Source organism: Embiotoca jacksoni, unplaced genomic scaffold (assembly GCF_022577435.1).
Source record: "Embiotoca jacksoni isolate LCO1_2020_lvr unplaced genomic scaffold, fEmbJac1.0.p SCAF_78, whole genome shotgun sequence".
NCBI lineage: Eukaryota > Metazoa > Chordata > Actinopteri > Embiotocidae > Embiotoca > Embiotoca jacksoni.
Window position 1 is genome coordinate 1,069,136 of NW_027185434.1, and position 15,086 is coordinate 1,084,221.

General features: G+C 38.5%; 1 protein-coding gene across 2 annotated transcripts in view; it reads right to left on the bottom strand.

Annotated features, from left to right (window-relative positions):
* nat16 (N-acetyltransferase 16) overlaps positions 1-15,086 on the bottom strand; it is a 36,261-nt gene that overhangs the window by 19,058 nt on the left and 2,117 nt on the right. Inside the window, exon 2 of one of the 2 annotated variants that reach the window (XM_069177832.1) lies at positions 488-671. The exons of the other annotated variant lie outside the window; for it this stretch is intronic. Coding sequence (XP_069033933.1) covers positions 488-600 — 113 coding nt within the window. The 5' untranslated portion in view covers positions 601-671. The remainder of the gene's footprint in view (positions 1-487; positions 672-15,086) is intronic. 2 annotated transcript variants of the gene reach the window in all.

Here is a 15,086-nt window from a genome sequence, read left to right on the forward strand (position 1 = left end):
GTGATTTACAAATCACTGCATTCTGTTTTTATTTACATTTTACACAGCGTCCCAACTCTTTTGGAAACGAGGTTGGATACATGGCAAAAACAAATTTACCAACAATGACCAAAAAGAGTAGCTGATGATCTGCTGATAGTTATCTTTAATCTTTGACTAATGACTGAGTTTTAGAAATGCCTGCATTGTCCACCAAACTGTGAGAAAACTTCAGGAAGTAGCATTTCAAAGAGATTATTAATCTGATGGTTTAACATAAAGAGCAAAATCCAGCATACAATAGGAGGCAGATTGGAAATATATCAAATCCAAATGTGGAACACCTTTTTCATTAACATGTCTCTGCTAAGAAACCAAATTAATTGTATTTGGAGTATGCTGCCAGCTGTGCTCTTTATCCCCCCATTATTAAACACAAAATTGACAGAACCAAGAAAACGAACAGATTTTTGAGCACCTGAATAGTACAAAACTCAAAGGAACACACCATGTCTTCAGTAGAATATCCTGTTGGTCAAGTGATGAGAACATGGACACCAAAATCATCCATGTCTCCTGGGTAGATCCTTGGCTCCAGGGCTTCATGCCAGTAGGTTCCATGTGTACGCAAACACATTAGCATATCACTCTGTTGCACGATAGCAGGCTCCATTTTTCCCACGCAGCCCCGCCTATACATGAAACAAACCATTGACACACAGGCACCAGAAAATGATTAGTTGGTAAATCTGTCAATAATCACTCTGTGCTTGTTGTCCTGAAAATGAAATAACTGTATCTCGACATCGTCACCTACACAGTTGGTTTTGTGGAGGATTAATCATGCTTCAACAAAATGCATGTGTAAAGCATCGTTCCAACACTCCCCTGTGCACCAAGTGATACTCTGCTACTACACTGTGAATAGGCTTTTGTTTAGTTTGGTGTACTTGCACTAACTACATAAAATTACCTGACATTTGATCATTTATGATGTATTTTGCTTGAATTATGAACTGAGGTAATGACCTGGTACCAGAAGAGAGCACACAGCTTACCTACCGCTAATTATTTCAGTATATAACCCAAAAGCCAATGATGCAACACACAATAATAATGACTGGTGTCCCCATTAGGAGCAAAGGATTTGTGTTGGTTTTTGGTAACTTTTCCAAATACTATCCCAAAAACTATCACCTGCATGACCCTATTTAAAAAAAAAAAAACTAGTGACTATCACACTAAATTAAATAAAGCCTCTTGGCCCAGCAATCACACAAAAAAAAAAAAATCAATGACCTCTAACATCATTGTCCAGGAAGGTTAACCTGTAAAGCGAGATGGACTTCTGCTTTGAATAGAACCCAACTGTTCTAAAGGACAGCCCACTCTTAAGGGTTAGCATGTGACTGTAAAAAAAAAATACAATGCAATATGGATGACACCATATCCACACATTAAATAGTATTACTTATTCACAACAAGATCAAAGTACACACACACACACACACACACACACACACACACACACACACACACACACACACACACACACACACACACACACACACACACACACAGATTTATCACAGCATTGCATGTTTGGAAATTTCTAACCTGGGAACCCCAACTAGATACCAGAGCTGAATCTGACCTTCCACCAAACCTTTTTAAGAAAACCTAGAGTAGATCAAACAAAATCTGAATTTCACTCAAGTCCCATTAAAATGACCTTTATGTACCATATAACAATCAATATATCCCATGCATAGACAGGCTTGCCAACCAATACTGGGTCTCAATGTGCTATGGGCAGTTTAACGGGTCAAAGTGTGGAGAGTCCCGGCTGAAATTAAGCCTAATGAACTTACCTAATGAATTAGATTGGGTAAAAATATCATGTAAATGAAACACATACTACGTCTATAAACTTCTCCTTCTGTTACTCACTAATGCTTAGCATGGTTTTAAAAGACACATACTATTGCTCACTCTTACTGACACATTTAGTTTTGACGGAAGGTTGAAAATGTTGATGAGACATATATTGAATTGTTTGATGTCTGAGTTTTGGATGTCCTGCAAACCAATACTTCAGTTCCAAGTGGGTATTCTGAGGACAGTAAGAGACCTGTTTCCTGTGATGCCGAAGGTACAGACTGAACACATCTTCATAAAAAAACACCTGCAATGGCTTCGGCAAGTGCAGCTGTAGCAATATATTTATATGATATTTAGTATTTGGGTCAATGATGAGGGACAAATTCTAGATGACCACCAGTCAAAATTCAAATGGTGTCACCGAGAATTTAAAGGAGGAAAAACATCAAAGTGATGAGCAGCTGAAGACAAAACTGATCTGTATACAGATTTCAAGGTCAGAGAGTTTCAGCTGTTCACTTTATATGATCAACATGTCATCACAATGTTCACATCCTGAAATGTTCCTGATTTTGTTTAGGAGCTGCAGCAGTTCTCCACAGGTGCAGTTCTGCCGGACCGCACCAGAACAGCATTCTGACACCATTTTTCTCCAAGTCAGGAAATAAAATGTTCATATGTTTCTTAATCTGGTATTTAAAGCTGTTGTTGACCAAAGTATGACAAAAATAACATTTAGTCATATTTTCTAAAACTGTCATGATGTTCAATCCAGTTCTATGAGTTCACGTGTAGCCCTCTTATTGGCTTCGCAATTGGTTAATCCCCTACAAGGCGCCGCCTTGACACCCTGAGACAGATTTTTTGTAATCGCTGACCAATCAGAAGCCCTGCTGTGGAACCCACACCGCTATAAAGCCGATCCATCAATGATCTACAGCCACTTTATCCTGAACCGAGTCACAGGGGAGCTGGAGCCCCTCCCAGCTGACTTTTGGGTGAAGGTGGCCAGACAAAAACAGGCATGCACGCTCACATTCACACCTACGGACAATTTAGAATAACCATTAATTTAGAATAACCATTCATTTGAAAAAAACAATAATTTAGAATAACCAATAATTTAGAAAGGGATGTGCTCTCTTGCTGTTTTGATCCACTACTGTTTGCCCTGTTAAAGTTTGCCTACTGCATTACATGTGAATACAAACTGAACTCCTCCTGTATCTGTTTTAAATCAAAAGCCCTCTTTTTAGTAGACAGCATCAGCATCCCAGAAGTCTACTTATGTCTCCCAAAGGATCTCCTCTGCCCATCATGCAGGTTGTGAAAGAGTGAAAGTTAGTATTGGTTTGTCTTAACAGGTCCATGGTCACCTCCATACGCTAAACTTTGTGTGGTCTGAGCTGATTAAACGGCGGAGAAACTGCATTTTTTTAGAATTGTAAAATGACAAGCAGGCATTATGGTTAGAATAAACACGGCTTAATTAAGAAATAAAATCTCCAAATACACCAAAGAGTAATGAAATAGCAGCAGTAACAAGACCGTGTGAATGCAGCTGTACATAGTGGATGATTTGAGAGAAGCTCTGTGTCCTCTTAGTATGACCAAAAGAAGAGTTTCCAAATGGCACCACATTTTGTAGTAAAGTTTGTAGAACTTTAAACTTCCTCCTTTGAGTCATCGGGGGAGAAAAGTAGGAATTTAAAAAAAAAATTCCCCGTAATGTTTGGAAATATAAAAGGCTCATGAGAAAGCTTTGATTAAGAGCAGGATGTGATGCTGATAACTACATTATCTCTGTTTACTCACATTTCCTCCCAACTGGTGTTCTGTTCTGGAATCGGACATCATTTATTTCAATAAAAAGGAAAAAGCTCTCCGAGCTAGCAAGCTTTCTCGGTGTTTGTTGCTTGTTAGCTCAGTGGCACAGTCTATTCAAAAGACATATTTGTCTCAGTCTTCAAACTATAAGTTCACACTCCAACTACGGAGGGTAAAATCAAAGTTAGAGTACAGCAGAGGTCAACCACCTCATCAGGAGCAATATCTCCATTTGAACTCGTACAGATAGCTTGCTAATGGTCAGCGGTGCCAAAAGATGGGTCAAAGTTCACCAGACTCAAATTGAAGGAGAACATTTTGAGCAAGTTTATTGTGGTTGTTCCAAAGGGATGAAGTGACATTTAAAATGTCGTCTCCTTGGTCAGAGTGGAGATGGAAGTGCTTCTAACACCATTCTTTGGCCATGCTAATGAAGTAGCAACGTGTCCAACCAAACACGATATAAAAGACTGAAAAACAGTTTGTGTTGAAAAGTTTTAATTTCTAGAGAGTACGAAATAGACTGAAATATAAAGTGCATGTATTTGTAGTGTCTGTCTGTTTCCAGGGATTTAATGCTCGTTGTTTTCACAGAGCATCGTGTCTATGTCAGCCAGGTGTCACAGAGTCTTTGGTCTTAGCTGGATCTGTCTCACCAACGACGGCCAAGAGTTTCTCCTGGAAATAAACAAACGTGTGTTATCCTCTCAATTTGGACATTTGTGTGTAATTCAACTACTAAATGAAAGGAAAACAGTTTATTGATGTTGGCTTTACCTTTAAGAAGTGAACCGTCATCAGAAGAGGTATCTTCCACTCCGTGAATGTGTTACTTTCTCCAACACTCAATGAACCACTTCAGCTAATGTGCCTGATGGTTGAAGACGACCACCTGCACACTGAGGCTGCGGTCATGAATAATGTGTTCTCTGAGGCCGTGTGCATTATTCACAGATGGCTTGTATAGGCTTACCAGTCGCTGCAAAGCTGCATTCGCCTGATTAGCTTTAGACATCCTTAGTCTCCAAACAACTGTGAAGCTGTCAGTCATTTCAAATGTTTTGTCATTAAATAAGACGAAGCTTAAAATTTGATGTGACTTAGACAGCATAGTCTTCATACTGTGGTATCTGTCAGCATGTCTTCAAAAATCTACAGTCAACTGAACAGTTCTGGTTTCTGCAGTCAGTGTGACACTAGTGGTCTCGGACACACACATCATTACACAACCGACAAAAACATCACAAAAACAATAACAGGTGCACAACGTGAGCAGCGGGTTTCACATGTAAGAAAGAGTTAGTAATAAATCTGAAGCTGAAGACATCGGTTCTTACTGAGCATGTACATCTTCATATTAATATAATATAAAATAATATATTAAAATATAACACATTATAATAAATTATAATATAATATATAATAATATGATATAATATAAATGTAAATATAATATAACATAATGTAACTGGCGACCTGTCCAGGGTGTACCTGGCCTTCACCCAAAGTGAGCTGGGCTAGGCTCCTCCCCCTCCAGATAATAAAGTCTAATAAAATGATATAACAGAGTTACACAAGAAGATTTACATCAGTGTGGAGCTCCAGCCAGCAGTCTGTTACCTCAGCAGAGAGACTGGAAACAGGTCCAGTTCTGGTTCTGGTTCTGTCCACAGATAAAACACGTCCACTGACTACATCACCGACAGATGACGGTCACTGTGTCCCCCTCATGTTGTGTCTCGACCCCCCATCAATGAGCACGCCTGAGATGCTCGAGGCCGTTTCTTTTCTATTGGACTTCACCTTCGTCACATGACGGTCCAACAGAACCGCGGTGCCCTCAGACATACGAACACTGTGCCTCAGGTTGAGGGAAATAAATATGAGGGTAGGTTTTAGAAAAGATTAAAGTTTGAGTTCAAATGAATTACATAAGTTCTGTTACATTATGTAAGTTTAATGTTACGTAACTTCACTTTAATTGCTTTTTGCTTTGTCATGAACTGGAACAGCGACCTGCGTTGGATGCATCCGTCACATGACTTCTTTATTGGTCTCAAACACGCTGACTCAGTTTCAGAGGGAGAACATGTTGCTGTACAAACACATGACCTCTACTAACTCATCAGATACAAAGTGAGGCTGATCAGGATTTTCACACAAACTCTGACTAACAAGTCCAGAACTTATAAATATCAATATTGGCCATAAATCAGTGCCCCAAGGATTTCAGTCAATTGTATGTAAATAATTGTTTGCAGTAAAATTACAGGAAATAGCAAAAATTGCAGGTCAAAGAAATCAATTTAGATTTGGTTTAACTACTATCTCATGAAGAGTCATGTAATTAAATGATATGATAATCACTGTACATTACATAAAAATCTGGAAATATTTCAGTTCTTGTCTTTTTTTCAGAAATTTCTGAAACATGAGGCTCAAAGTTACAAAAATATTCCTGAATTATAAAAGTGATGTAACTTTGAATCTGAGACTGTAAAATAGAAAACAACAAGAGCTTTAAATACTTGATATCACAGGAATTGAAACCATCAGACAGCTGAATGAACGATCAGACGGTTGGTCCACTGATTCTCATCGTTAGACCACATTTCCCAGAAACCCCCTCACTTCCTGTTTTGCCAGTGGTTTGCTGTGATGAAGAGCTGCTGAATGTAAATGAGGAGTTCTTTTTGTTAAGAAAGTTTTGCTTGGAAAGACAATTTTCGACTGATGAACTTTATTCTGGAGAAATTGTAGATGTTTTTCTAAATTGAAAGCGGCTGCAAATATTTTTGAGACGAATTGAGTTTGTGTTCTTTATTTTGTTGGAGAGATTGTGTTTCCTTGGAGGGACTGACTGGTGTCCAGACTTACTACTGGGGGGCACAAATCTTGGGAGTCAAGGAGAGGAGGGGATGGTGTGGGGGAGGGGAGGGATTACAGCCAGGGACAGCTGTAGGTGTAATAAATATGATGCAGTTGAGGGACAGCAGCGGACACACACACACACACACACACACACACACACACACACACACACACACACACACACACACACACACACACACAGCCCTATCAGCTGACAATAAAACACCTCCTGCTCTCCTTCTCTTCACCTTTTACTCCTTTTTACTCCTTTACTTCCTTCTATTTTAGAAATAACCTCCTCCTCATCTCCTCCTCCTTTTCCTCCTCCTCCTCCTCTGCTCTCACCAGCCTCTCTCCCATCCCCCTCTTTCTGCATCTCTCCTCCTCTCCTAAATCTGTGACTCCTCCTCTGCCCTCTCGTCCTCCTCCACTGGAGCCCCCTCTGCACTGCAGCACCTACACGCTCATTAATCTCCAGCTCCTTTAGTGCGGCACACAATGTGTGTGTGTGTGTGTGTGTGTGTGTGTGTGTGTGTGTGTGTGTGTGTGTGTGTGTGTGTGTGTGTGTGTGTGTGAGATAATTAAGGAGACCCTGAGAGGTCCCACAGAAGGCAGATTTACCATCCATGTTCCTCTAAAGGTCAACATCATGTAAACTCATTTCACTGCTTCACATTAAAACATCTTTCATCAGAAACTTAACATCGTCCTCTCTGTCCCTCTCTGTCCCTCTCTGTCCTCTCTGTCCTCTGTACCCTCTGTCCTCTCTGTTCCTCTCTGTCCGCTCTGTCCTACTGTGTCCTCTCTGTCCTCTCTGTCCCTCTCTGTTCTCTCTGTCCACTCTGTCCCTCTCTGTCCGCTCTGTCCTCACTATGTCCTCTCTGTCCCCTCTGTCCTCTCTGTCCTCTCTGTCCTCACCATGTCCTCCTCTCCAGCTGTTATCATTTCTCCCGTTGAGACTCTGAGTTCACCGTCATGACGTCCGGGGACATCAGCAGGAAGTCTGTCCCTGTAGAGACGGTGGGAGACACGTTCGACTCACTATAACTAACCCACAATGCTTCACTCTCTTTGAGAGCTGGCTGGACAACACAGGGACATGTCTGTCCTCAGAAACATCCACCTCCGACTGACATCATCAAATCCTCACATACTCAATGTCCTCCAACAAAAACGATCACAACAGACACATTCAACTTCTTGATGTGTTAAATCTGTTGTTAAAAGTTTCCTCGTGTTCAGTAGAACATCTGAATGAAGGAGACACAACAAGGACCAAACAGCTGGAGGAGACACAACAGGGACCAAACAGCTGGAGGAGACACAATAAGGACCAAACAGCTGGAGGAGACACAACAAGGACCAAACAGCTGGAGGACACACAACAGGGACCAAACAGCTGGAGGAGACACAACAGGGACCAAACAGCTGGAGGAGACACAACAGGGACCAAACAGCTGGAGGAGACACAATAAGGACCAAACAGCTGGAGGAGACACAACAAGGACCAAACAGCTGGAGGAGACACAACAAGGACCAAACAGCTATAGGACACACAACAGGGACCAAACAGCTGGAGGACACACCACAGGGACCAAACAGCTGGAGGACACACAACAGGGACCAAACAGCTGGAGGAGACACAACAAGGACCAAACAGCTGGAGGAGACACAACAAGGACCAAACAGCTGGAGGACACACAACAAGGACCAAATAGTTGAAACTGTGTTTCTTCTGCACACATCAGCTGACTGACAGCTTCAAACGTTTAAACATCTTCCTGAGAAACTGAGAAACTCCAACTCTCTACACACGTCCTCACATCCAATGTGTCTCTCAACACACGTCCTGTCTCCGGGACAGACGCTGCCCTGTGAGTCAACGAGGACAGAGGAGGATGTCCATGTTGTTCTTTCCTCCATGATTAATACAATAAAGATTCCACTCTTTCACTTCCAAATACCAAACTGTCAGAAGACATCAGATCACATGTGAAGTGTCTCTCGGCCTCCAGAAGCCGGAGCAGCGGTCCTCACAACACGCACACACGCACACGTGTGTAATACTACATATATGTTCATACATATATGTAACAGTAGGAGTATTATGAAGGTTGATATTAACATCTGTTTTAATGACAGTTACCTTCGAGCTTTTGACCCTTTTTGTGCTTTGTTTTGATTTCAGCTGCAGACGTTTGGAGGCCGAAGCTAAAGGAAGCATGAACGCTGGATTTAAAGGGAGCCGAGGTTATTAACACGTTATATATTCTTATTATTAACTTGTGTTAATCTGATTATTAACAAGTGTTATATATTCTGATTATTAACACGGTATATATTTTGATTATTAACACGTGTTTTATATTTTGATTATTAACACGAGTTATATATTCTGATTATTAACACGTGTTATATATTCTGATTAGTAACACGTATATTCTGATTATTAACACGTGTTATATTTTGATTATTAACACGTTATATATTCTGATTACTAACACGTTATATATTCTGACTATTAACACGTGTTTTATAGTCTGATTATTAACTCGTGTTATATATTCTGATTATTAACTTGTGTTATATATTCTGATTATTAACACATGTTATATATTCTGATTACTAACACGTTATATATTCTGATTATTAACACGTTATATATTCTGATTATTAACTGGTGTTTTATATTCTGATTATGAACACGTTATATATTCTGATTACTAAAAAGTTATATATTCTGATTATTAACACGTTTCTATTCTGATTATTAACTCGTGTGATATATTCTGATTACTAACATGTTATATATTCTGATTACTAACACGTTATACATTCTGATTATTAACATGTGTTATATATTCTGATTACTAACACGTGTTATATATTCTAATTATTAACACGTGTTATATATTCTGATTATTAACTCGTGTTATATATTCTGATTATTAACTCGTGTTATATATTCTGATCATTAACACGTTATATTTTTTCTTATTATTAACTCATGTTATATATTCTGATTATTAACACGTTATATATTCTGAATACTGACACGTATATATTCTGATTACTAACACGTTATATATTCTGATTATTAACACGTGTTTTATATTCTGATTATTAACTCGTGTTATATATTTTGATTATTTAACACGTTATATATTCTGATTATTAACAAGTGTTATATATTCTGATTATTAACACGTTATATATTCTGATTATTAACACGTGTTTTATAGTCTGATTATTAACTCGTGTTATATATTCTGAATATTAACACATTATATATTCTGATTATTAACACCTGTTATATATTCTGATTATTAACACATTTTTATTCTGATTATTAACACGTTATATATTCTGATTACTAACACGTTATATATTCTGATTATTAACACGTGTTTTATAGTCTCACTATTAACTCGTGTTATATATATTCTGATTATTAACACGTTTATATTCTGATTATTAACTCGTGTCATATATTCTGATTATTAACACGTTATATATTCTTATTACTAACACATATTCTGATTATTAACACGTTTCTATTCTGATTATTAACACGTGTTATATATTCTGATTATTAACACGTGTTATATATTCTGATTATTAACACCTGTTATATATACTTATTATCAACTCGTGTCATATATTCTGATTATTAATACGTTGTATATTCTGATTACTAACATGTTATATATTCTGATTACTAACACGTTATACATTCTGATTATTAACATGTGTTATATATTCTGATTACTAACACGTGTTATATATTCTGATTATTAACATGTGTTTTATATTCTGATTATTGACTCGTGTTATATATTTTGATTATTTAACACGTTATATATTCTGATTATTAACAAGTGTTATATATTCTGATTATTAACACGTTATACATTCTGATTATTAACACGTGTTTTATAGTCTGATTATTAACTCGTGTTATATATTCTGAATATTAACACATTATATATTCTGATTATTAACACGTCATATATTCTGATTATTAACACCTGTTATATATTCTTATTATTAACTCATGTTATATATTCTGACTATTAACTTGTGTTATCTATTCTGATTAGTAACACGTGTTATATATTCTGATTATTAACACGTTATATATTCTGATTATTAACACGTGTTTTATAGTCTGATTATTAACTCGTGTTATATATTCTGAATATTAACACATTATATATTCTGATTATCAACACGTCATATATTCTGATTATTAACACCTGTTATATATTCTTATTATTAACTCATGTTATATATTCTGACTATTAACTTGTGTTATCTATTCTGATTATTAACACGTGTTATATATTCTGATTATTAACACGTTATATATTCTGATTATTAAGACGTGTTTTATAGTCTGATTATTAACTCGTGTTATATATTCTGAATATTAACACACTATATATTCTGATTATTAACACGTCATATATTCTGATTATTAACACCTGTTATATATTCTTATTATTAACTCATGTTATATATTCTGACTATTAACTTGTGTTATCTATTCTGATTATTAACACGTGTTATATATTCTGATTATTAACACGTTATATATTCTGATTATTAACACGTGTTTTATAGTCTGATTATTAACTCGTGTTATATATTCTGATTATTAACACGTTTATATTCTGATTATCAACTAGTGTCATATATTCTGATTATTAACACGTTATATATTCTTATTATTAACACGTGTTTTATATTCTGATTATTAACTCGTGTTATATATTCTGATTATTAACACCCGTTATACATTCTGATTATTAACACGTGTTATATATTCTGATTATTAACACGTCATATATTCTGATTATTAACACATTATATATTCTGATTATTAACACGTTATATATTCTGATTATTAACACGTGTTATGTATTCTTATTGTGAATACAAACAACGGTCCATAATCTTTCCCTCCACTCAGCAGACTGAGTGTGTCCCGTCCTGTCCGGGCTGAAGGTTATCTGGAGACCAGATGGTTCACCAAATGGACAGTTTCCACATGCCTAATCAAATCAAGGGAGGGGAAACTTTCCCAGAATGCAATGCAACTGACGAATGGCTAAAATGTGCACCAATGTAAATATTTTCATAATTTGTAAAAATGTAGAGTCGAGTATTACAGTGTGTTTAATTCTGCAGGAGGACGAGCTGACAGGATGAAGCAGATGGACCTCTATACGACTGCACAACGACTACACGTCTAAACAATGACTACACAATGTCTACACAACGACTACACGACTACACAACATCTACACAATGACTACACAACGTCTACACAACGAGTACACGACTACACAACATCTACACAACGTCTACACAACGACTACACAACGTCTACAGAATGACTACACAACAACTACACAACGTCTACACAATGACTACACAACGTCTACACAATGTCTACACGACTACACAATGTCTACACAGCAACTACACAATGTCTACACAACGACTACACGACATCTACACAACGACTGCACCACGTCTACACAACATCTACACAACGACTACACAATGTCTACACAACGTCTACACATCGACTACACAACGTCTACAGAATGACTACACAACAACTACACAACGTCTACACAACGACTACACAACGTCTACACAATGTCTACACGACTACACAATGTCTACACAGCGACTACACAATGTCTACACAACGACTACATGACATCTACACAACGACTGCACCACGTCTACACAACATCTACACAATGACTACACAATGTCTACACAACGACTACACAACGTCTACACAACAACTACACGACTACACGTCTACACAACGTCTACACAACGTCTACACAATGTCTACACGACTACACAATGTCTACACGACTACACCACGTCTACACAATGACTGCACCACGTCTACACAACGACTACACAACGTCTATACAACGACTACATGACTACACAACATCTACACAACGACTACACGTTTACACGTCTACACGACTACACGTCTACACAACTACACGACATCTACGCAACGTCTACACAACGACTACACAACGACTACACAATGTCTACACGACTACACAACATCTACACAACGACTACACAACGTCTACACAACGTCTACACAACGACTACACAACTACACAACGACGACGCAACGTCTGCACATCCACACAATGTCTACACAACATCTACACAACGACTACACAACGTCTACACAACGACTGCACCACATCTACACAACATCTACACAACGACTACACAATGTCTACACAATGACTACACAACGTCTACACAACAACTACACGTCTACACAATGTCTACACAACGTCTACACAATGTCTACACGACTACACAACATCTACACGACTACACGACGTCTACACAACGACTGCACCACGCCTACACGTCTACACAATGACTACACAACATCTACACAATGACTACACAACGTCTACACAATGTCTACACAATGTCTATACAACGACTACATGACTACACGACTACACGTCTACACGACTACACGACATCTACACAACGTCTACACAACGACTACACAACGACTACACAACATCTACACAACGACTACACAACGTCTACACAACGTCTACACAACGACTACACAACGTCTACACAACGTCTACACGACTACACAATGACTACACATCTACACAACAACTACATGATTAAACGACGTCTGCACAACGACTGCACCACGTCTACACAACGTCTACACAACATCTACACGACTACACAATGTCTACACGACTACACAACATCTACACGACTACACAACATCTACACAGCGTCTTACACAACGACTATACAACGTCTACACAACGACTACGCAACGTCTACACGACTACACAACGTCTACACAACGAATACACAACGTCTACACGACTACACAACGTCTACAGTGTAGACTACACATCTACACAACGAGTACACAACGGCTACACAACGTCTGCACAACATTTACACAACGTCTACACGTCTACACAACGTCTACACAACGACTACACAACGTCTACACAACGTCTGCACAATGACTACACAACGTCTACACAACATCTACACGACTACACAACATCTACACAACGACAACACGACTACACAACGACTACACAACGTCTGCACAACATCTACACGTCTACACAATGTCTACACAACGTCTGCACAACGACTACACAACGTCTACATAACGACTACCCGACTACACAATGTCTACACAACGGCTACACGACTACACAATGTCTACACAACGACTACACAACATTTACACGTCTACACAACGACTACACGACTACACAACGACTACACAACGTCTGCACAACATCTACACGTCTACACAATGTCTACACAACGTCTGCACAACGACTACACAACGTCTACATAACGACTACCCGACTACACAATGTCTACACAACGGCTACACGACTACACAATGTCTACACAACGACTACACAACATTTACACGTCTACACAACGACTACACAACTACACATCTACACAATGACTACACAACGTCTACACAACGTCTACACGACTACACAACGTCTACACAACGACTACACAATGTCTACACAACGTCTACACAATGTCTACACAAAGTCTACACGACTACACAACATCTACAGTGTAGACTACACATCTACACAACGACTACACAACGTCTACACAACGTCTGCACAATGACTACACAACGTCTACACAACATCTACACGACTACACAACATCTACACAACGACAACACGACTACACAACGACTACACGACGTCTGCACAACATCTACACGTCTACACAATGTCTACACAACGTCTGCACAACGACTACACAACGTCTACATAACGACTACACGACTATACAATGTCTACACAACGGCTACACGACTACACAATGTCTACACAACGACTACACAACATTTACACGTCTACACAATGACTACACAACTACACATCTACACAACGACTACACAACGTCTACACAACGTCTACACAACGTCTACACGACTACACAACGTCTACACAACGACTACACAATGTCTACACAACGTCTACACAATGTCTACACAAAGTCTACACGACTACACAACATCTACACAACGTTTACACAATGTCTACACAATGTCTACACGACTACACAACGTCTACACAACGTCTACACAACGACTACACAATGTCTACACAACATCTACATAACTACACAACGACTACACAACGTCTACACGACTACACAATGTCTACACAACGACTACACGTCTACAGAACGACTACACAACGTCTACACGACTACACAACGTCTACACAACATCTACACGACTACATAATGAATACACAACGTCTACACGACTACACAACGTCTACACAGCGTCTGCACAATGACTACACAACGTCTACATAACAACTATACGACTACACAACGTCTACACAACATCTACACAACGTCTACACAACGTCTACACGACTACACAACATCTACACAATGTCTACACAATGTCTACACAA